Here is a 22,837-nt window from a genome sequence, read left to right on the forward strand (position 1 = left end):
ACTCCATCGCTGAACGCGAGAAACGTCAACCACGTGCCCGAACAACCATATACTGCTACCCATGCTGCACAGTAGGCAACGTACACCGGACATCCGACACATGCGCGACGTGAAAGAAGAAAAGAGTTGACACGGAAGAGCCGGCAATATGATCGCGTGACCATGAAACCAGACGAAACGGACCAGCTAATGGCGGGGTTTCTTCCAGTAGTATTGCTGTGAGACATGGTCAGCTTTGGCACACGGCAGGAAGGGACAACGACGACGACGACGACGCACCTTATGCTGCTTCCGTGCAGCACGAATACTGGTCTTGCCTAAACTCTGAGTCACAGTTTCCCGTCGATTGGTGTCGCCATCCATTTCTGGCACATAGTAGAACTCGCTCTCTAGCAACTTGCCAGCGGCATCTTTACCCTCTCGGCTGATCTCGCCGACGCAAGGGATACCATCGAGTAGTGTCTTCAGGTCGGAGGCGGTCAGGATGCGACTGCTTTCGGTATCGGAGGGCATGGCCATGGCGCCCCGAAGCTCAGCTGGAAGGTTGGTGTGGATGGTCGATAGCGGCAGTGCGTGGACACGTGAGAAAGCGAGCTGATTGATGACGTGGTTCTTGACTGGACTGACGTTTGTCATGGGCTTTGTCATGCTTCGGTTCGGGGAGCTGAAGGACTGCTTTAGCGGTTTCCGCTTAGACTCTGGCGACTTTGGCTGGAAGGATTGGAAGCGGTCGAGAATATTATCGCCGAACGGACCGAAGGAGTGGACGATCGGATCATTCTCTTCATCGTGCTCGGAGAACTCTTCGTGCTCAGACAAGTCCCCAGATGGTGATGACTTCGGCACTTCCTGCGCCGAGTACGAAACAGATCGGACAGGTGAGCTGTCAACGACAGGCTCGGGTGTGGCATCGTGAGGTGCATCGTCATCCGAGCTGTGGTCCTCGTATACCAGTACGGGACCCTCTGCATCTTGACTCCCACGAAATGTTGATGCGAAAGTAGCTCCTAGAGCACTGACAGCAGGTGTGGGTGAGACTGGGGATCGAAGTCTTGGCGGCAGCATGGCAGGTGGGCTGGACGCGAACTGCGGCGCCGACACGATCCTCCTTTTCGACGGCGACTCAATGGCCCAAGGTGAGCGAGAACCAATTGAAGGTGGGTCGCGTGACTCGTCTTTCGGCCATACCAGCATGACACGCGTGTCCTGAACATCCACCATGATCTGTGCCATTGGCTTGTCTGACACATAGCAGTCACCCTTCGCCAGCTCGACAATGTCCCCTCTGCAGTGTACTTTTGCTCCGTTCCACCCTAGACACTCCACCTCGACCTTCCCAGCCGGGTATTCTGGATCCGAAGAATGATATGAAGCGCGTACGTGCACGCGTGAGATATGTCGGTTGGCAGAAAGTTGGTAATCTGAAGAGTTGCTCGATCGACCCATGAGGACTGGCTCGCCATTGGCAGGTAGGTCAAGAGTTGGTACATCTCCTAGGGGAGCGCGTTCGGATAACTGAGACACGGCCCGTTGTAGTTCCGGTGGACGCGTTTGACGCGAGGGCGGCGATGAGGGCAGGATACCGGTGGACGAAGTAGGTACGGGTGTTGGGTAGTACTTTCTATCATCGGTCAAGTCATCGAACTTGCGTTTCAAGCTGGCCTGGCGCGGTAGACCGCCGGGAGAGCTCGAGAAGGGCTCGAAGGCTGGGAGGAGGGAAGGTCGACGCGGTGCCGAGTTGTGCTCTTCTCGCGATGCCAATGGCGACTCGCGTATGCTTGCTGGATCTACCATACTGCGCTGAAGCTGTAGGGACGCGAAGATATGTCTCTGGCCGTGTCACGCAGCATGCAGAGTCTGCAAGAAGCTGTCCTACACGTCTTCAGCCGAGCCCCGCTCAGCGAAGGAATATCGGCGCGTAGAAGGTCGTGTTTGTGGTGGGTGAGCTGCGTTAGTGCTTCGTGATCATGTCCTGTACACGTATGACTGTCAGGAAGGTATGGGAGACGAGTTTGTGGTCATGAAAAGTCGGCCATGAGTGCGTGGGTCGAGGAATGGAGGTGCGTAGGAAGCGCGTCTTAGGCGTGTAGCGCTTTGACTCTACGGCTCGGCGAGTATCGACCGGTGCATGCATGCGAGAGCGGCTTTTCCCGCAGGTTGGGACTTGCAGAATACTGCAATATCATCCGATATCGTTCGTCGATATATTTGTGAGGATGTGCAATCGATATAGCGGTTGTCAGGTCTATTTGTAAGACGATATGGCCTTCGTCTGTAAGGATGGAATTGTGAAAGTCGCGCCAAGACTGCATTGAAACTCAAATTTGAGGTTATGCAATCCGGAGCTTCAACCCCACCACCGTGAGGTCATGGCGTGTTTCTTCCGCATCTGATAATGTGGCTAGATGTCACTACTCGCGTGAGTTAGACTGCTCGACGAGTCGAATCGACTAAGGCATTGTATTGTCTTTCGCTATTTATCTGAGCTGCTCCATTGTCTCGTCCTTCCTTTCGCAACATTCTCCTGGAGTACCCAGCGTCCACCCATTGTTGCGCATTCATCTTGGCCGACTAGAAACCTCGATACCACGATACGAAGGTTCTGTGGTCCACCAAGTTCCGGAGCAGGTCTGCAGAGTCTTCGATACCTTCTGGACACACACAAGAAATCGCCACCATGTCATATTACTATGGTATGGAAGCATCACATCCAAGTTCTTCGTCCCACAATTGACAACGCCTACCAGATGCCTTCCGCCAATGCTTCTTCTTGCCCGCGCCAACCTTCACGGAAAAGGAGCTGCCTGACCAGACCGGCCGCGTGCTTATCGTGACTGGTGGTTACGCAGGTGTCGGCAAAGAACTCTGCAAGATGCTCTACCAGAAGAACGGCACAGTCTACCTCGCAGGCCGGAGCGAAGACAAAGCCAAGGCTGCGATCAGTGAGATCAAGCAGTCCATCACATCATCAGATGGGAGACTGGAATTTCTAAAGGTCGACCTGGCAGACCTGCCCTCCATCAAGGGCTCTGTCCAAGAATTCATGCGCCGCGAGCAAAGACTAGACGTCCTGACCAACAACGCTGGTGTGATGGCACCGCCCGTCGGCACGAAGTCCGCTCAGAATTACGAGGTGCAAATGGGCACAAACTGTCTCGGTCCGTTCCTCCTTACAAAACTTCTCACGCCACTGCTCGAGAAGACCGCTTCCACATCAGCACCCGGCTCCGTACGAGTAACGTGGGCGGCTTCCCTCGCCACGGCTGCTGCACCAAAAGGAGGTGTGCAATTCGACGCCTCCGGCGGCCCTAGAGTGCACAACGATCGCTTCGCAGACTACGCCCAGACAAAAGCCAGCAATTGTCTCCTCGCCTCCGAATACCAATCCCGATACGGCGGTAAAGGCAGAATCGTGTCCAACTCCTGGAACCCAGGTAACCTAATGTCCGAGTTACAACGCCATCAACAGGGTTTCGAGGCATGGTTCACAAAGCTTTTGTGCTACCCGCCGCATTTTGGTGGATATACTGAGTTGTTTGCTGGATGGAGTGAGGAGGCTGGGAAACCTGAGCATCGTGGGAAGTATGTGGGGCCTTGGGGTCGGTTTGTCATGTTGAGGAGTGATATTGAGGCGAATAAGGAGGGGGCGAAGAAATTCTGGGAGTGGTGTGAGCAGGAGACTAAGCCTTATGCTTAAGGAGAGATGTGAAGTTAGCTAACGGTCGTCTACATGCAAATCCGATTTGGTACATTCCTCCTATTGTAGCGATCATCTTGTACTACCTATACGTTAATCTGGTAGGTACGCTAAGTCTCTCGCAACTTCAGCCACGACAAGTGCTTCACTCCACATCTCGACGCACTTCAACTTCACAAGGTACGATCCCACACATGTGGACATCGCAGTACACCGGCAATGACTCTGGTATTCACTTACACCCGACAATGCCGAAGAGACAGAGAGCACATGCTGGACGGGCCAGAACACTGGGACAGTACCGGCACTAATGCCGGCAAAAGGCTACTCTTCTCCATCTTTCTCCACATCACAACCACATGGCCATTGGAAAACAAAATGTTGACTCCACCATCATCGTTGTCTCTTATTCGAGTTGTGGCAATGTTCGCGAGGCACGAGATACTCTTCTGTAGGCCGCAGAAATCACGATGACGACCAATGGCAACGCCAATGGTACACCTCAGGGCATCAAGGCGGCTCGCATAGCGATTATTGGTGCCGGTGTCGGCGGTCTTGTGACAGCTTTACATCTTCACGCCCACGGCTTCACGAACATCATCCTTTTCGAAGCCGCTACTAAAGTCACGAGTCTAGGCGTCGGCATCAATGTCCAGCCTCATGCCGTTCTCATCCTTCGTGACCTGGGGTTACTCCCTGCTTTGCAGAGTACTGGTGTCGAGACCCGCGAACTGAACTACTACGATCAGTATGGCAACCCCATCATCTCTGAACCGCGAGGCAAGTTCGCTGGCTACAAAGTCCCACAATTTAGTATCCACCGTGGACACCTGCAACTCTTGCTCCTGGAAGCCGTGAAGGAGAGATTAGGGGAAGCCAGCGTCAAGCTCAATCATTCCCTCGAACGCTACGATCGCGAATCCACGGCCGGCCACGAAACCATCAACCTCCACTTCATCCAACGGAAAACCCACGAACCAGCAACCACCTCGACATCCTCAGCAGACATAACAATAGCAGCCGACGGCATCAACTCCACCATCCGCCGCCTTCTATACCCAGCCGAAGGGCCCCCCAACTTTTCTGGCCGGATCCTCTGGCGCAGATGTCTAGAACGGGAACCCTACCTCACAGGCGCTAGTATGGTCTGGTCTGGCCATGCGAACCAGAAATTCATCGCGTACCCTATCAGTCCTGTCTCCACCTCCACTAATCCATCCGGCGAAGGGGCGAAGGAGGGAAATACGTTGGTGAATTGGATTGCCGAGTTACGGGTCAGAGACGAGAACGACCCCGATACCACACCGCCTGAGAAACCCGACTGGACGATCTCGGTCCCTAAAGAGAAATTCGCCGGAGCGTTCAAGAGCTGGACATTCGGGTTCTTGAACGTCCCGGACTTGGTAGAGAAGACGGAGAAAGTGTATGAATTCCCCATGTGCGACCGCACGCCGGTGGAGAGGTGGAGTTTCGGGCATTTGACTTTGTTGGGGGATGCGGCGCATCCTATGTATCCGATCGGGTCGAATGGGGCGAGTCAGGCTATCATGGATGCGGCGGGGCTGACCAAGTATTTGCTGCTCTGTGAGCAAGTTGGTGGGGTTGAGGAGGCGTTGATGCGGTATCAGGATGAGAGGTTGCCTGCAACTGCTAGGATTGTGATGGCTAATAGAGGGAATGGTACGTCCTCGCCACATGCTTTTGTGCTCATACTTCATTTCCTGGTCATGCTGATATTCGGTTTAGGTCCCGATCATGTTATGCAAATTGCGTACGAACGTGCACCAGAGGGGTTCAAACACATCAACGACATCATATCTCAAGATGAGTTGGAAAGTATCGGCGCCGTGTACAAGAATATCGCCGGGTTCGAGGTCGAGAAGGTGAATGCTATGGCTGAGTTGTCCGAAGGTACTGCCGAGCGACTCGGTCTGACATCACCCAAGGCCTGGACGGCGAAGAAAGTCGATGGGGTAGTGCCTAATGGTGTGGATAGTGATGTGGTGAAAGGAGGGAAGAGTGTAGGGACGCAGATTGGAATCAATTGGACTGCTGTGGCGGATCCATGAGGCATGGCTATACTGGGGTACAAGAGGGATATACCTCATCCAGACCAATGTTGCATTGGCTCAAAGCGCCAAAAGCGAACGTGTAGTGTCTGGCCGCTTGAGGTGGTCGCCGAGTCGTGTCTCCATGCAGCACCATGCCTTTCCCTCTCCCATCCTCAATAATCTTGGTGAGAAGGATTGGACGCCTCGAGCATGGCTATTGTGGATGTAGAAGTAGATAGGCAGTAGCGAGGCTAAGATATGTGGTTCTGCCTTCTCGCTCCCAATGGTAAGACTGGCAGCCGACTGGAAGTGAACCGGTTTGTGGAAAAGGGTTTTGACATAGTTATAGCTTCGGATGTGTCCGAGCAAATCAAAGATTAGTGCGGCTAAGCTCAAAAGCACGAGCGCTTTGCAGCGCGATTGGGCTGGTGAAAGTCGCGACACACGTCTTATCCCACCATCACATCCCACTTGCGCCGGCGACATCACACTACGCACCAGCCTTCTCACATACTCGTCGACCTTCACCGCAGCCGCTGAAACAACACTCCCACGAGTGACGCGTTGTCCGCTCCTTCTCCGAGCAACAGCTGCAGGAGTGAGGGAGCAAGGAGGCAGGAGGCAGGAAGCTTCCAGCCTTTGCAGCAGGCACGATGGACAGTAGCTTCGCGGACGAGGACCACAACGCGCCTGGTCAGGCATCAGATGACTTGATTGCGGTGGAGAATGAGGCGGTGGAGGGCAAGGAGGAGGAGCAACAGGACACAGCCATGGCAGATGACGTGAAGGCACAAACAACCGACGACGCTATCGCCCAACCCATATCAGACAACCCGCTCGACGCGCCCGATGCCCCCGCTCCCGAAGCCGCAGCAGAGGATGGTGGCGAGGATGAGGAGATGGGCGATGCGAAAGACGGCACGGCTACAGTCGAAGCGACGGATGTTGTGCCAGCAGTCACGAAAAGTGTGATCGAGCAGTCGGCGCGCGCACATCTGGTCGAGCAGAACCACGCCATCATCCTCCCCTCATACAGTGCCTGGTTCGACATGCACGACATCCACAGCATCGAGCGGAAAGCACTACCCGAGTTCTTCAACAACCGCAATCGGAGCAAGACGCCGGCCGTGTATAAGGATTACCGGGATTTCATGGTCAATACGTATCGGCTGAACCCGTCCGAATATTTGACTGTCACGGCGTGTAGAAGAAACTTGGCTGGAGATGTCTGTGCGATCATGCGCGTGCATGCTTTTCTGGAGCAGTGGGGTTTGATTAACTACCAAGTAAGTACTAAGCAACGTGCATGGCCTGCTCCAATACTAATGTGATCGGCAGATCGACCCAGACACCCGACCTTCAAACATTGGCCCACCCTTCACTGGCCACTTCCGCATCACAGCCGACACCCCACGAGGCCTACAACCCTTCCAACCCGGCCCGGCCACCACAACCACATCTGGTAAGCCACACCCGAGCACCGACCGCGCAGCGACAGCCACGAAAGCCGACCTCAACCTCGAAGTACGGCGAAACATCTACGACGACAAGGGGAAGGAAGTCACACCCGCCGCCAAGACCGAGGATAGCAACGGCGATGCGGCGAGGAGTCTAGAGGATGGTCTGAAGCAGGACGGCAAACAGTACTTTTGCTACAGTTGCGGCAAAGACTGCACTCGTGTCCGATACCACAACAGCAAAAACCCGCCCAGCGAAGCCACGACGTCGAAACCGACCAAAGAGCAACGCTACGATCTGTGCAGTCTATGTTTCCAGGAAGGCCGCTTCCCGAGCTCGACGACAGATGCGGATTACGTCAAGATCGAAAATGACCGATACAAGTCCCTCGGCGACCGCGAAGCAGCTTGGTCGGATTCAGAACTCCTTCTTCTCCTCGAAGGTCTGGAAATGTTCGACGATAACTGGGAATCTGTTGCCGACCACGTCGCTTCCCGAACACGAGAACAGTGCGTGGTCAAATTCCTGCAACTCGAGATTGAAGACAAGTACCTCGAAGACGCTCCCTCCACCAACGGCCACGCCAATGGTGGAGGTGTTGGCGCACAGGATCTGAGTTATTTGTCTGGCGGCAGACTACCCTTCAGCCAATTCGACAATCCCGTCATGAGCGTCATGGGCTTCCTCGCTGGTCTCGCGGATCCGGCCACCACCGCTAAAGCGGCGGGGAAGAGTGTGGAGGAGATGAGGCGGACGCTCAAGCTTCGATTGGAAGGCGATAGTGCTTCGGGAGCCGAGGGTGCAGAAACCGCCAAGGACTCGACCACGGACGTTAAGGGCGAACGTGCGGAGTCGATGGAGGTGGACGACACCACCTCCCTCGCCACCCGCGAGCCTCCCACCACCACAACAACGTCCTCGTCATCCCACGATCTCCCGACCACAGCCCTAAGTCTCACAGCCGCCCGCTCTGCCGCCCTGGCCTCCCACACGGAGCGCCAACTCTCCGCCCAAGTCTCCGCGGCCGTGAACCTCCAACTCCAGAAACTGGAGCTCAAGCTCCAGCAGTTTGGGGAGATGGAGGCGTTGTTGCAGGCGGAGAGGCGGGAGGTGGAGAGGATGCGGCAGAGGTTGTTTTTGGATCGGTTGGCTTTTCGGCAGAGGGTCAGGGAGGTCGAGGGCAGGATGGGGGGGGTGAAGATTAAGGTGGTGGGGCAGGAGGGGGCTGGGGTGGGTATGGAAATCGCGGGTGTTGGTGGGGCTGGGGGCGAGGGGCTTGGTGGAGAAGGGGGAGTGGAGCCGTATGGAGAGGGGATGGAGGGGTTTATGAGGCATGAGATTTAGGTTTTGCAAGAAAGTTCATGTTGCGATGTCCGTGCGGGACCTACGCTGGTACAGGCAAGTGGGTTAGATCTGGTTCTGACTGTAACAATAATCATGGGTTGTATGTCTATCCTGGCTTCTGTCTTCGGCTTGTGTGCTGAGAAACGCTGTTCATGTACTTTCACCCAACGGAGTGCATCGCGTTGGAGCACCTTTACTTCTCTAGATTATTGGAGGAGAGCGGATACATTCGCGAAAGGCGCGAGAGGATATGCATGTTTGTCCCGTAAACGAGTCTAGCATGGCCAATTGTTGGCGAGCTTACCACTTCTTTGGGTTTCCGTGCTTTTGCCTTTTGATATCAGGTCTGGGATATTGCGAAGCCTTCCTCACGACGGAACGGATAGGGGTATGAAGTGCCTTGCTGACGACAGGGATATGAGGGGGCAGGCTGAGTATACGAGCAATTTTATTGCTGTTTGTAAAATGGTATCTACCTTGTAGACTAGTACGGCATCGCCTCATGAATCTACTCCTCAACATGCATGCTGAATCAACTATTCCGATATTCATAACAAGCTAGAACAATGAACGCCCTGCATCACTCACGCAGAAATGACTTATAAGCACGCTTGATGAAGAAGAACCTCCCGGTTAGGCCCACCTCGCTCCGTAGCATGGTCGGTGGCATGGTCGCAGAAGTTGAGCGCACCCGTTTGAAGATACGAGGGCGGATGTGAGCAGTCGACCGGAGAAAGTAGTAACAGTGTGCACGCTCAGGCCTCCCGGCGTCTGAGCTGTTTGCGGGCTACAACGTGCCCTTCGCCATCCTCGTCTTCACGCTGTTGAGTGCAGTGCGGAAGTTGTGGAGACATAGGGTGTCCCAGTCGCTGCGAGAGGCATCGCGCGGCATGACGAAGCCTTGTTGTGTAGCGACAGTCGGGATGTCGTCGGTGGTGAAGTCGACGCAGAGAACAGGGTTGTCGCGGGCAAAGCGGACGACTTGGCTGACGATCCCACGATCGGACGTTGCTGGCCACCATTGCACCCCACGAGCGACGTCTAGAAGCTTGATGGTGATGAGGTGCTTCCTGTGGCGTGGGATGTAGGTAGAGACATCGTAGTCCGTCACCACAGACACCTGACCAGGAGCCGCCTTCGTCTGCGTCCAAGTCGGATCATTGAACTCAGCCCGCCCAGCCTCAGACGTCTGATACCGCATAGCGGCGCAGCGACGCTTGTGGACTTTGTCGTCGACGATGGCGCGGGCGTACATTGCGGCGCTGGCCATGTCGGAGACTGTCCAGCCACTGCCAAGGAGACGGAGCATGACCTTTGGCCATTGGGTGTGGTTGGGGAAGAGGTAAAGGAGCTCGGCGGCGCTCATCTCGCATGGTGGGAGGCGAGCGGTGACTGGAGGAGCAGTGTCGAGCTCTGGGGCGTGGCCAGCGATGCGAGTCGATCCGTTGGCTGTAGTGATCTTCGCTAGAGGCATCGCGGTCTTGGGTTTGGGTTTGGTGATCTTGCTGGAAGATGGGACTGGTGATGCTGCCGCTGTGGGTGTGTACGAGTCGGAGGCTGTTGTGATTGGCAGATTGAATGAAGATGGTGTGATTGGTGAGCTGAAAGGAGCGAAGGGAGCGAAGTTTGGAGGAGCGCCAGCTGAAGTTGACTGGTTGACGGTTCTCTTCTTGCGTGGACGAGAGTCGATGGTTCTAGGAGTGAAGTGATGGTCGTCGGGTGCGGCTGCGTTGCGATCAGATCCTGCAACAAGCGACGACACAACGAAGAGGCTAGAGCGCGGCGGTGGTGAGATCTGCGTGTAGACAGTTGGGCTCTCTTTGGTAGGGATGGGAGCCGCGTTGGAAGGCACGGAGTAGTTGGTGTCCAAAACAGAATTTGGGTTGCCGTCCAAGGAATTCCCGTCGAGGTCGAAAGCGGGATTTAGAACATGAGGGTCGTCTGTTGGAAGATGTCAGATTACGTATATCCTCATTGAGACTAGCTGTACTCACAATCGCTAAGAAGCTTGTACCCAACAGACATGTTGAATGCTGCGTGAAGGTTGTTGTTGAGGAGTTGTTCTTTGTAGATCTGTCGCTCGCTGGTGGCAGACCTTTGAGGATGGGAAGGCGGTCCTTTGGTGGTATGCGAAAGCGGTCTTGTTGTTGGCGAAGATTAGTTCGTAAAGATTGGTGCAGTGTAACGTGATAGTGGAGATATGTGGGTATCAGAATGAATGGTCAAGCCACGCTTAGTGCGACCTGTACGAAGGGAAAGGAGAAGAAAGTGTGCAAGAAGTTTTGCTTTGGTAAGTCGTCGAAAGCGGTGTTTATACAAGCTGATATGTCTTGGCATTCGGCGTTTCGTGCCTGCCCTGATTGGAGTGAATTGCGCTTGGACCAGCTCCGGTGTTGGTGAGCAGTCACGGGTTTATTCATCAGAGCCTGGGCTGTATCTCCCCAGCAGCAAAGACCGTGTGTATCTCGATCGGCATCGTATTCGTGAGTACGTTCGTTTCGTCGCAACCCGGGGACCTGCATCTATCTGCAGTCAATTGTTGACTTGTTTATACACATCATCTTGGCCTAGATCATGACAATGACCATCGGAGGTTCACGCTACATCTCGCAGAATTTTGCTGCATCACACGAGTAGTCTTGATGCTTCTCGGACGGAAGATCGCGGAACATCGTCCGACAGATATCGCACAACAATGGCGAGGTGGTTGGCATGACTTATGACTCCTTGGTCATGCATGTCGCGAGGTGGTGGCCCCCCCGTGCTGTTATGAAGGATTGAACCGTGCAGGCAGGATGCTGCTAGCATCTTCGCCCAAATGAAAGGCTGACCCACGTCAGCGGCCAAGCGCAAATGCGCTTCCTGCATGATCCTGAGTATCCGGCGAACTCTACGGCGGTAAGGTGACTGGAAAGAGGCGCTTTGTCTTCGACGTCATCCATGGACTTGCATTGAAGTATACAGCGCAGGCTTCATGGTCTTGAAATGACCAAGCACAGAAGACGAAGTCCTACACAGAGTCAACATCACCTAAACGCCACGCTGGAATACATATCAAGAACCATCATCAGCATTTGCGCCCCACTACCCAGACAGACTGGCCAAGACCTGCCCCATCTGCCCCTTGTCATACTTGACATACTTCTGCCTCCCCTTATCAACCTCATGATACCGCTCCCAAAATCTCCCATAAAGCGCTTCAATAAAGCCCTGTACATCCCTACCCAGGTGCCTCCGCACCTCAGTCTCCATCTTATAACTCTTGTGTTTCGCAACCAGTTCATCAAAAGACGCATTGAAGGCTCGGAACTTTTCCTTGATGCCATCTTTGTCCTTTGATGACAGAGCTTTGAGGATAGCTGTACTGTCGACGGCAGCGCCGGTGGAGGGTGGTCGGGGCGCTTTCGCTGTGAACTGGACATCGAGAAGGTGGGAAGAGGGTTCTTTCCAGGCATCTGTGTAGGATTGGGTAGATTTCTTGCGCCAAGTATCTAACTTCCCACCTGACGATGGCGATAATAGGGAGTCTAATTCGGAAGAGGTGATCATGCGGCTCACGATTGCTACGTTGTTGGCGAGGAAGACAGCTTGAAGGCTTTTGCCACGCAGGAGGGTGCGGGAACGAGTTTCGAGAGTGCTGAGGAGGACATCGATGGTGTCCGTGGCGTAGTGAGCGAAGAGTTGCTTGCCGTCGGCTCCTACGTCGAAGGATTTGAGGGTCGGGATTGAGGCTGTTGAGTTGCCTGCGGAAGGCGTCTGTGTCCAGCCACCGTCGCCAAGTGAGCGCATAATACTACTGAGAGGCGAAAGGTATGCTGTCATGAGCTGCAGTCGAGTCATGACTTCTGCTGTGATCGGTACAGAGTTGCCATCTTGTGGTAGAGACTGCATTTGTTGTATCTGCTGTCTTGTGGTATTGAGGAGGAGTGATAGAGATGACTTGGCTGTCTCCCGTATCGGTTTCAGGGCGTCGGACATCGCGTATTTCAGCTCGCCAGTCTTGCTTTCCAGCTGTATAGACGTATTCGAGACGACCTCGATGATCTCGTAAGCGAGGTAGCAGTCCGTTTGCATGTTCTCCCGTATGTGCGTGTCCAGCGCTTGCAATGTCGCGGCGAAGGCTTGTAGCGAGCTTTGACACGTCGCCTGCAGTACCGGGCCCCATTCTTCTCGATTGAAGATGTGGCATATGTTGTCGTATTCCGTGGTGTACATGCCAAGAATACCTTGCGCATAGGAGCCGATACCATTGCTACCCTGGCGATAGATAGCATTTGCATCGACTTTTCTTGCCGTAGATTTGCAGGCTGTCGCCAGATTTTGCAGCGACATCATGAGATAATGACCTCTCTCATTCGCATAAGCTTTAGCCGATGGCAAAAGGTCGCCCCGCGCAGTCGACTGTGCGGCATATGTAGTGATATGCGCATGCATGGTTCTTAGCTGACCGGACTTGCCAGAACTGATCCGAGGATATGGGCTCCCAGTGGTGATCTGCTTCAGTGGTTCGATAGGGTTCGAGTCCTGCTTCAACATATCCCGAAACTCGCCCTCCAAGTTCGCTGTCCCAATCTCCAACAGACTGCTCAGCTCAGCCATAGCCTGCTGATTTGACCTCAGATTCGTTTGTTGTAGGTTCTGCAATGCCTGATTCGTACGATCGATACTGCCAATGTACTCCTGCAAACCCACTCGGTCCGGTCGACTTCGCAATATTCTCTCCTCCCTGTCCTTCAAGTCCAATGGCTGTGTCACCTTGTCTATCGCCGCTAGTATCCGATCAATGTTCGCATTCTGGACCTGAAGACGCTGAGTATTGCCATACACCGGCCCGATAGCTTCCTGCACATTACGCCCGGATTGCTCGAGTCGAGACATGGATGCCTGGATCTTCTTCGAAACGGACTTCATCTTGGACAGATTGGCATTCAACACCTCCACCTCCGCCGCCTCCTCTGCTTGCATGGCACGACGTTGTCCGACCATGGTTGTGGTGTTGACGTTCTCGTCGCAATGGTAGAATTACGGAAAGGAGGCCGGTGCATTGGGAGAGCGGGTTCTACACCACATCTTTTGGGACCGCAATCCTCGTAGTAGTGTAGAGCAGCGGCGCGCGCGCGCAACATATGCAGAGGGTGAAGGTCGAGTGCGGGTACCTGTCTGAAGGAGGGCACGGTGTTCGGCTCGGTCCTCCCGTCCCGGTATCCAGTTTTCTCTGATTTGGTTGCTTCAGAGATGCAAACCGAGCATATCAGCAATGGCGAGCTATCAGATTGCAAAGCCACAAAGCCCGTGGCTGTAAGCAAGCAAGTTTCACTCACTCTGGTAGTGCAGGTGCGCATATCGAGAATGGTATGACAAGCCTGCACAGGACAAAAGCTGCCTATATCTCTACAACGCTCTGTCATAGGCACAAAATCAAACCTACAGGTCCTGCATGCTGCCTCGCTTTATCATGCGCGTCAATCATGTGCCTGCTTAGCTGAAATCAACGCTGTACAGGCGTCAATCGGACCTTCAGAGGACCCTTCTCCCATACCATGTACGGCTTACACGTCGAATACCAATCCAAGCTATCATCAGCAAGCTCGAAGTCAAAGTGCCAGAGCATCTTAGCAAGAAGAAGCCGCATCTCAGCATACGCAAGGCTAAGAAGATCAGCTTCAACATTGTATAGGTTCGAGCAATATCGATGCATCTTACCCTTTTCCAATACAGCCTCGAGGGCCTACCATAAATGGCTGTAGCACATCTCGTCGATCGTTCTTGAATTCTGCTGGAACATCAGACATCCAACGCTCTGGTACGAAGTCATTCGGGCGAGCGAAGTTGGTCTCTGAGCGGTAAGCTGCATGATGGGTGATGGACACACGAGCCTGTCACAAGCGTCAGCACTGAGCAGGTAGCGTGCTGGCGACATAGATGTTGTATACATTGTGAGGAACGTAGTTACCCGCCACATCCTGACCGGCCTTACTTGCTATCCTCCTCACAAAGCCCCATGGCGATGGTGGGAAGACACGCAGACCCTCGGACAAAACCGCGATCATGTACGGCAGATTGTTGACGGATCGTACATCGATCTCCTCGTCCGACTTGAAGGCTGACCTGACTTCCTGCTGCACCTTCTTCAGTGTGTCTGGGTTTCTGCAAAGGAAGTACGTTGTCGCCGTGAGTAAAGTTGCCGTGGTCTCGGCGCCAGCTACCACGAGCGCAATGCCGTTCTCGTGGAGAGCTTCTCGGCTGAGCTCGCCTTCTTGCTCCTTCTGTTGCAGTCTGGTGGTTTTGTCAGATAGTAGATGCTAAATCGTCGCTAATCACACGCACAGGTAGTTCATAACATCGACAACATTCGGGTCATATCCTCGCTCAGCTCGCTTGTCCACAAGGGCTTGTGCGTAGTTATCCATGTCTGTAACCAGTCAGGAACGTCGCAGTGGTGATTGCAAGAAGAGATGGTGCGGCTGACCTTCTTTCGGCTTCATCACAGACCTCGGAATGAATGGTTCCAATAGTGTCATCACGCCATATATCTGCAAGGCACCAAGCTGCAGCCCAACCACGACGCCTTCAAATACTGTCTTCATGAAGAAGTGATATTGCCCACCCGAGACCAGGCAGTTGAATGCTTCGCCGAAGGCGAACTCTCCCGTCAAGTCGAAGGTCACAAAGTTATCTGGAGCCCGTATCAGCGTGGAAGCTCTCACTGCTCATCCTGACGACTATTCATACACCACGCCGACACATCTTGCGTGGGATCCTGCTGAAGAGCGACCTTGAGTTGGGCAATCATAAGATTGGCATATCTCAATAGCAAGCCGGATTGCTCTTCCAGAGCTTTGGACGTAAAGGCAGCTCCGTACATCTTGCGCAACCTTGCATGAGTAACATCGTCGGACAGTACAATGCTCTGCTCCCATCCGGGCGGGAGGGGCGTATACCTTGAGTGTTAGTATTAGCATATTTTCAACGGCATGTACGACTGAATCCGTTGAGATACCCTAAATGATCCTTCTGATTCTGTAGCCTGCCTGATTGAAGACCGTAGATGTCTATAATGACGTCAAGTCCCGTTTTCATGGATGAATGGTTACAATCAATCGCTCAACGCACCTTGCCATGCTTCTGGACTGATAAAGGAGAGATGGTCCGGACTGACTCTAACAACAGGACCATACCTGTCGTGAAACTTTGCCACCATGAAGGGCAATTGACCTGTGATATTGTAATACGTATATGGTATGCGGTAAGCAGCCCATAGCTTCGGTCCAGGATCTGTTGATGCATGAATTAGTTACTGGGTCTCAGGTCGTATACCACGGGCTCATGAGCGCCTACATCGACACAAAGGATGCATGTAGGCGTGATATACGCCCCAGCCAATGATCCACGCGACGCCCTGCATCTGTCAGTCGTGTTCCGAACGTTGGATGGGGTCCTTACAACACAGCATGCTAGTGTCAAGAGCTGCAAGATGCTTGACGGTACCAGGAAGAAGTGGAGGATGTCACTGCTAGCCATGATGACTAGATAGCTGTCTCACGCCTCGACGGAATGTACGGTCCTGCGGATTCAGTCTCAACAATGGTAGGACATAAAGCGGCTGGGGAAGGGGAAGGGAGACAACTGAGATTGGAGATTGTTGCAACCGCGCCCACCACAATCGTGATATAGATCTGACGTAGGGCGAGCTGGGTTTCGTGTACCCAGTAGGTACTGGACACCTTGCCGTTCTAAGCACATGGTTCGCGGGGATACGTCGTTCAGCCTTGTGATGTACGATTTTATGCCCGTTTTATCTTGATGAATAAGCTGGCATCGCGTTCGCACCCTGAACTACAATTGTGCGCAAAATGACTGTCGCATGCTAAGACCAAAAGTTAGGGAAAGTATAGTGTCCTCGAGGAGCGCCTATACCTAGGAAGCTACTTAAGGCTCCTTACGCCGCGTTATAACGCGTATTAAAAGTAATAATACCTTTAACTCGAACTATTATTATAATCCCTACCCTTTTTAAGGCTTTATTAAGATAATAATTAGATATTTTAGGTATAGGCGCTCCTCGAGGACACTACGCACCGTATAACTTTAGGTCTTAGCATGCGACAGTCATTTTGCGCACAATTGTAGGTGGATTGCCGAGATCACGTACGGCTTCTTCTTGGACATAGCTACAAGATCAGGCTTGATATATATATCCGACTGAATACCATGCATCAGATGCTGCGTCACTCTATCACGAGTTCACTTGGAATGTTTCATGCTGCCCGAGTGCGTGATTACCTGGCACTATGCAGGCTCAGTAGCGGCGTTGAGCATGTGGAGCGCATTCTTTCAAGCGATTAGCCTTTGGCAACCGATCAAGCTGATGTGCTGAGCGGGTGTCGAACTACAGAGTTGAAGTCACATGAGGTGAGGAAAGAAGAGATAGAGGATGCTGTAGGGAAAGAGGTTCTCTCTGAGTTTAGCTGTGGATGCTAGCCCGAGGGCGTCCGATTGGTCGACGCGTTGGCGCGTCTTCTATAACAACTGTGTAAATGATAACATGATGCCCTGATCGCCTCCCGATCCTCTTCAATGTGGGCCCATGCACGAGGCTCGCATGTCTTGGAGTGATGGATTATGGGCACGCCTTCACGACTACTGAGATAGGCCAACGATCAGATTTGGACGTTAAGCTTGGCGAGGATGACCTGTTTCAGATCCCGGTGCTTCAGCAGGACCACATAGATTCGTGGAAAGACCAACATGTTAATTTATTCGAACTTGACTTCAGGTCTACGGGGACGCCTGAGCGGAATGCGTCGCCGGTAGTTGAGCTATCTGCTCTTGGTCAAGACGAAGACCATGGATTAGGCCCTCAGGATGCACCACCAGGGACCACGTCAGATATATGGGACCTAGATGTCCTTGACAATCTGGTGTCACAATTCAGCCCCAAGCTTCGTTCATGGGAAGCTTTCGAAAAGCTGGCAGTGACTGGTGCGCATCGTATAGCATACTTGTCAGAGTCCAGCCCAGAAGTGTTCGACGCTGCGTTGGCATGGCATCACAACACCACTTGTGACGGGGTATTGTCACGAGACGTCTTTCTAGATGCGCTCCGCAATCTAGCTTTGGGCCGGTCATCGATACACTTCCAATGGCAAGCATCCGAGCAAGTATTCGTGCGAACACTCGACAAAGCGCCTACAGCAGGACTAAGCTTGTCTGTGACCGACTCCGCTACATCTAATATCGTGGACTATGGCACTCTCCTGCGAAGACTGCAAGATTTGACAACAAGCCCGCGAGCACAAACATCGTGCGCGGTCGCTCAAGCATTACTCAATGCTTCTGCTCGTGTGCTGGGAGCTCTCGAAGCGCATGTCATATCAAGGATCCATTGTCAATCCATATTGCAGCTCCAAGAAGCTCTACGACGACCACATCAAGTCTTGGAGCTGCTTCAGCAATTGGTTGATATCGTTTCCGCTGCTGTGAACGACGAAGAGATTATATCGAGGCTTGCGGACGCGGCGACTGTAGTAAACGAGACAGGGAGCTTCTCGGCTCTGCTTTGCAACAGACTGCTGGAAGAAGCTAGCCGTCCATGGCTTGTCCACATGGCCGAAGAGCTTGGATTGGCCGAGCCGCTCGTACGACCAACAACCAACACACCCAGATCATCTGAGCAGCTCGATATTTCGGAGCCCACGGTTGCGCAAGACTCCATAGCAGGTTGGGTGCTGGATCGTGAACACGAAAGACTAGTCTTCGCCACAAGAGAAACAGTGAAAATCTTGCGGGCGCACTTCCCCGGAACTCGACTCGACACTGTACAAGCAACCAATTCGACTTATTCTACTGATGTAAAAGCACAGCTCGTACCGGTCCCGCCTTCGGACTCTGCACTGCGCGATGTAGTGATGACAACAGAAGAGGAGACCAATGCTTGGTCCCATGACGATGTCCAGCACCAATTTCTTCAAGCAATCGACTTGCGGATGTCTACTGAGCCAGAAACTCACGTAGGTTCACAGACTGATGAGTTGTGTACTGCTGCCGCCACAGCGTTATGTGAAAGCCCGTCTGGGAATACATATTTTGTAGTAGATGCTTCAACCACCACAACACCGTTTGACCGTCTGCGACCCGCCATTCTGGCACAAGCGCAGCGGCTAAATCGTCTACTACTGTCGCACCTCTTCCAGGATTGCATGCTGCGGCAGCATCTCAACGTGCAGCATGCATTCCAACTTCTGGGCAGTGGCGAGTTTATCACCCGACTATCGACAGCTCTGTTCAGTGCCGAGACGCAGTCTGCAGAGCGACGGCGTGGGATGGTACCAACAGCTCAGACTATGGGTCTCCGCTTGGACGCCAGAGACGAGAAGAGATGGCCACCTGCAAGCTCAGAGCTGCGGCTTACATTGCTTGGTGTGCTCACAGACACGTATCATCAAGGTATCAGATCGCACAGCACGAACGAGAGAAGAAAAGACGAGATTCCTGGCGGCCTCAGCTTTGCTATTCGTGAGCTGCCGGACGAGGAGATCGATAAGGTTATGGATGCCTCATCTTTGTATGCTCTTGACTTTTTGAAGCTGCAGTACACACCGCCGTCACCACTCGACGCGATCATCACTCCTACGAGTCTACAACGCTACGATGATGTATTCAGATCACTACTTCGTATGCTCCGGGTACAATATGTAGTGGTGCACCTTAGGAGCACATGCAACAAAACGGACCTGACAGGGTTGCGCTTTGCACATGCTGCTCAACACGTAGTTGCTGCCTTGATGGCCCACTTCATGGACGTCGGCATAGCTATACCGTGGACAGATTTACAGCATACACTGGATGCTGTAGAGCAAGTACTTGCGAGCAGTGACGTCGGGCACATTCCGAGCATACACGAGTTGCGGGACATGCACAACGAAGGTCTTGAAAGCATCAGAAGCAGGCTGTTCTTGAGGAGGAAACAGATCACGATACGTGCAGCAGTCGATAACGTGCTTATCGCTGTCCTGAAACCGGCAGCAGCTGCTGTCAACGATGCGAAGCGGTCAGATGTATACGAGGGCTTCTATGGCTCTGTACGACATCTCATCAAGCTGCTTCAGGAGCTTGTTGATAAGCCGACAAGGTCACGATCACGGGATACAGATGTTGAGGTGGTGAAGTTGCTATTGCAGAAGCTGGACTTCAATGGCTACTTCAATCCGACGTCGACCGTGTCAAACCTGTGAGTTTATGACCCTTCGTGTTGGGCTGATAATTAGTCTGGTATGACAATCCGCCATCTGTAATTCTTACATATAAACGAGATACGACCAGCCTACACCACAGGTTGCGATGTGCGTCTTGCTGGCGTTTGCGTCTGATCAAGCTGTGCGACATCCGGTCCCAGAATGCCGTACTCACTCGTGCAGCTTTTGTGAGTGGAATGTCGGACTCTTGCCCGCATGGAGAGGCACAAAGTGTTGATCGAATATATCGTCTGATAGAGGTGCCTCACGGATCTCCTCCTTCCGTGAGTTATGCTGTTCCCAAAACTGCAACCGCGCTTCTTGAGCTAAAAACCACACAGATCGATCGCCGTAGAGCTATCGGTCGCGGAGTCGGCTTACCGGGCGCGATGAAAATACCCCTGCAATTCGAGATTGGAGATGCAGGAACCATGCAAGTCCGGCACGCCACTTTCGACATGCATGGTTTCCACTTGCGCTGCAAACAGAAACGTGCCAACACCAGTGACACTTCCAGCGACCTGTTAGAGTCAAGACATAGCTTGCGATTGTGAGACATAAAAATCTGTCGACCAGAGTTGAGATTTCGTCGACGGTTTCTGCCGTGAGACAGCAGAAACTGCCATGCCATACCGGAGCACGATCCGCGTGCATGTATGCAAGTCTCTACGTCACGGATTCGGCATGACAGGACTGTGCGCATCAACGAATGTAACGGCTCTTCGTCTCGAGTCTTGGGCGCACGCGATGCCGTTGAATCTTCCATCTTCGACTTCATCCGTCACGTCTCCATTCTGTATTCTCTCAGCAGGTGTTATATCTGACCAGACGGCGCGACTACCATCTTGGGTCCAATCGGAAGAACTGTAACCGTAAGCAAAGTCGACGCGCGACATCAATCATGGTCAGCGCCTATGGCGGGCTTCGAGGCGCGAGATTACAAGTAGCCATTGGATTGGTTGCCGGAACAGCATTCTTGTACGAACACGCACCCCGACAAGTGCCATCGGGTGGTCTGCTAACGGTAGCAATAGTCTATTTGGCTATGATCAAGGTGATCTCGCTGGCCTACTCGCTGTTCCCGAGTTTCGCAGACAGTTTCCACAAATCGATACCATTGGAAACCCGGGCAGTCAACATGTCGCAGCCATACAGGGCGTCACAGTCGCAGCATGGAACATTGGTTGTTTCGTATCAGCCATGATCGCCGTCTTTTGGGGCGACCTGATAGGCCGTAAGAACACCATATACTTGGGCACCACAATCTTGATCATCGGCGAGATAATCCAAGCGACATCCTTCTCGTACGGTCAATTCATTGCCGGCAGAGTCATTGCTGGCGTTGGCAATGGCTTCAACACTGCGACTGTCCCGGCGTGGCAGGCAGAGTGCACCAAGGCGCATCGACGTGGTACCTTGCTCATGGTCTCGGCTGGCGCATGTATAGCTGCTGGTCTGTCTTTCAGCTACTGGATCGCTTTCGGTTTCTCCTTTGTCACTGGTAGCTCAGCCGCATGGCGTGTGCCGATTGCCATTCAGCTCATCTTCGCGTTGATGGTCTACGCGCTCATGGCTTTCATGCCCGAGTCTCCTAGGTGGCTCATCTTGACTGGCCGAGAGAGCAAGGCCTTGGAGGTACTCGCTGCACTAAACGACAACGACGCCGATGCTGTAGAGACCCGCCAGGAGTTCCTCTCCATCAAGGACGCTGTCCTCGAGATGTCCAAGGGAGGCAACCAGGATGTCTTCAGCATGGGCGACTACCGACATTTCCACCGCGTCGCACTCGCATTTGTCCTCCAGGTCTTCCAACAGATGTCTGGTATCAATTTAATTACGCAATACCTGGCTATCATCTTCATCCAGATGTTTGCATATCAACGATGGGTCGGAATGCTCATTGCCGCTGGTGCTGGTACCGAGTTCTTCCTGGCCTCCTTCGTGGCTGTGATAGGTATCGATCGCTTCTGGGGCCGTCGTAGTCTGCTCATGTTTGGCGCAAGTGGCATGGCCGTGTCTATGGTGCTCATCTGCATTATGCAGTACCTGGACCTGCGATCGAGCAACATTGCCGGCACAGTCTTTGTCTTCGCCTACTGCACCTTCTTCGCCATCGGCTGGCAGGGCATGGCCTGGCTGTATCAGGTCGAGATCATCCCTCTTCGAATCCGTGGTTCCGCGAATGCTCTTTCGACGGCTGCCAACTGGCTCATCAACTTTGTCGTTGTACTCATCGCACCTATCGCTTTCCATAACATCGGCTACAGGACCTACATCATCTTCGCCTGCACGTGAGTATATCCTCAGAGTTCTCATAGCAACGCTCATGTACTGACCTCGCTTTCAGCAACTTTGTCGCAGTACCAGTCATCTACTTCCTCTACCCAGAGACCGGCTACCGATCACTGGAAGAAATTGATGTCATCTTCCACGCCGCATCCATGGGTCCTAACCCATGGCTTAACGTACGAAAGATCGCCGACAACGAGCCACTATGGTATGGCCGAGGCGACATGGAAGAGCCCTTCTTGTACGAAGACACGGAGTGGCACAAGAAGCATGTACGCTTCAGCGACGAGGTCAAGACCAGTGACCCTGGTAGTGGTAGCAGCCCAACTCTGCATAACGACAGCCCCACTGGTATGGACTTCATGGATCGAGGTCTTTCGAGGAAGAGCGATGTGGAAGGTACGGACAGCGATTTTAATGAGAAGGATGAGGTGCCAAACATGCCGAATCGTCCCATAAGTAATGGGGAAGATGCTGCGCCGGCGCCTGTGATTGCTCGCACGAGCGCCGACAGGCAGTATCAGCGAAGTCTTAGAAGTGCTGGAAGGGGACATTAATTGGCGCCGGTTTGGGTAAAGCATGTATGGCTTAAGAGATATTATAGGGAAGTATACGAGGACCCATGAAAGTAAACGATCCATTATAGCATGAGTGTACAAACATGTGCAAGTGCAACCCGTCATGACGAACTTCTGTATCGTAACTCTCGTTGTCCGCTGGTTGTCAGGCCCAGGCGGTGGATGCCTAATGGTTCGTTCATGGCT

General features: G+C 53.2%; 9 protein-coding genes across 9 annotated transcripts; 5 read left to right on the forward strand and 4 right to left on the reverse strand.

Annotated features, from left to right (window-relative positions):
• Positions 1-186: 186 nt before the first annotated feature.
• On the reverse strand, positions 187-1,794 carry TOS4 (target of SBF; the record flags this gene model as incomplete). The annotated part of the gene is made up of 2 exons (XM_064837844.1): positions 187-216; positions 280-1,794. The coding sequence occupies 2 exons, from the start codon at positions 1,792-1,794 to the stop codon at positions 187-189; spliced, it is 1,545 nt and encodes a 514-aa protein (XP_064694548.1).
• An 883-nt stretch (positions 1,795-2,677) lies between these two features.
• On the forward strand, positions 2,678-3,697 carry RDH1_1 (short-chain alcohol dehydrogenase; the record flags this gene model as incomplete). Its single annotated transcript, XM_064837845.1, has 2 exons — positions 2,678-2,693; positions 2,748-3,697. The coding sequence occupies 2 exons, from the start codon at positions 2,678-2,680 to the stop codon at positions 3,695-3,697; spliced, it is 966 nt and encodes a 321-aa protein (XP_064694549.1).
• A 470-nt stretch (positions 3,698-4,167) lies between these two features.
• Positions 4,168-5,766, forward strand: LTS14_005148 (uncharacterized protein; the record flags this gene model as incomplete). The annotated part of the gene is made up of 2 exons (XM_064837846.1): positions 4,168-5,377; positions 5,444-5,766. The coding sequence occupies 2 exons, from the start codon at positions 4,168-4,170 to the stop codon at positions 5,764-5,766; spliced, it is 1,533 nt and encodes a 510-aa protein (XP_064694550.1).
• A 635-nt stretch (positions 5,767-6,401) lies between these two features.
• On the forward strand, positions 6,402-8,550 carry ssr2 (SWI/SNF and RSC complex subunit Ssr2; the record flags this gene model as incomplete). The annotated part of the gene is made up of 2 exons (XM_064837847.1): positions 6,402-7,034; positions 7,087-8,550. The coding sequence occupies 2 exons, from the start codon at positions 6,402-6,404 to the stop codon at positions 8,548-8,550; spliced, it is 2,097 nt and encodes a 698-aa protein (XP_064694551.1).
• A 787-nt stretch (positions 8,551-9,337) lies between these two features.
• On the reverse strand, positions 9,338-10,575 carry LTS14_005150 (uncharacterized protein; the record flags this gene model as incomplete). Its single annotated transcript, XM_064837848.1, has 2 exons — positions 9,338-10,491; positions 10,545-10,575. The coding sequence occupies 2 exons, from the start codon at positions 10,573-10,575 to the stop codon at positions 9,338-9,340; spliced, it is 1,185 nt and encodes a 394-aa protein (XP_064694552.1).
• Positions 10,576-11,634: 1,059 nt separating this feature from the next.
• On the reverse strand, positions 11,635-13,536 carry EXO70 (exocyst complex component exo70; the record flags this gene model as incomplete). Its single annotated transcript, XM_064837849.1, has 1 exon — positions 11,635-13,536. The coding sequence occupies one exon, from the start codon at positions 13,534-13,536 to the stop codon at positions 11,635-11,637; it is 1,902 nt and encodes a 633-aa protein (XP_064694553.1).
• A 502-nt stretch (positions 13,537-14,038) lies between these two features.
• Positions 14,039-15,671, reverse strand: LTS14_005152 (uncharacterized protein; the record flags this gene model as incomplete). The annotated part of the gene is made up of 7 exons (XM_064837850.1): positions 14,039-14,198; positions 14,254-14,426; positions 14,484-14,826; positions 14,878-14,962; positions 15,020-15,226; positions 15,283-15,491; positions 15,664-15,671. The coding sequence occupies 7 exons, from the start codon at positions 15,669-15,671 to the stop codon at positions 14,039-14,041; spliced, it is 1,185 nt and encodes a 394-aa protein (XP_064694554.1).
• Positions 15,672-17,165: 1,494 nt separating this feature from the next.
• On the forward strand, positions 17,166-19,784 carry LTS14_005153 (uncharacterized protein; the record flags this gene model as incomplete). The annotated part of the gene is made up of 2 exons (XM_064837851.1): positions 17,166-18,560; positions 18,744-19,784. 2 exons carry the CDS (start codon positions 17,166-17,168, stop codon positions 19,782-19,784), a joined length of 2,436 nt encoding a protein of 811 aa, XP_064694555.1.
• Positions 19,785-20,685: 901 nt separating this feature from the next.
• On the forward strand, positions 20,686-22,630 carry LTS14_005154 (uncharacterized protein; the record flags this gene model as incomplete). Its single annotated transcript, XM_064837852.1, has 3 exons — positions 20,686-20,762; positions 20,819-22,075; positions 22,132-22,630. The coding sequence occupies 3 exons, from the start codon at positions 20,686-20,688 to the stop codon at positions 22,628-22,630; spliced, it is 1,833 nt and encodes a 610-aa protein (XP_064694556.1).
• Between the last annotated feature and the right edge of the window lie 207 nt (positions 22,631-22,837).

Source organism: Recurvomyces mirabilis, assembly GCF_035927965.1.
Source record: "Recurvomyces mirabilis strain CCFEE 5264 chromosome Unknown scaffold_12, whole genome shotgun sequence".
Taxonomy (NCBI): domain Eukaryota; kingdom Fungi; phylum Ascomycota; class Dothideomycetes; order Mycosphaerellales; family Teratosphaeriaceae; genus Recurvomyces; species Recurvomyces mirabilis.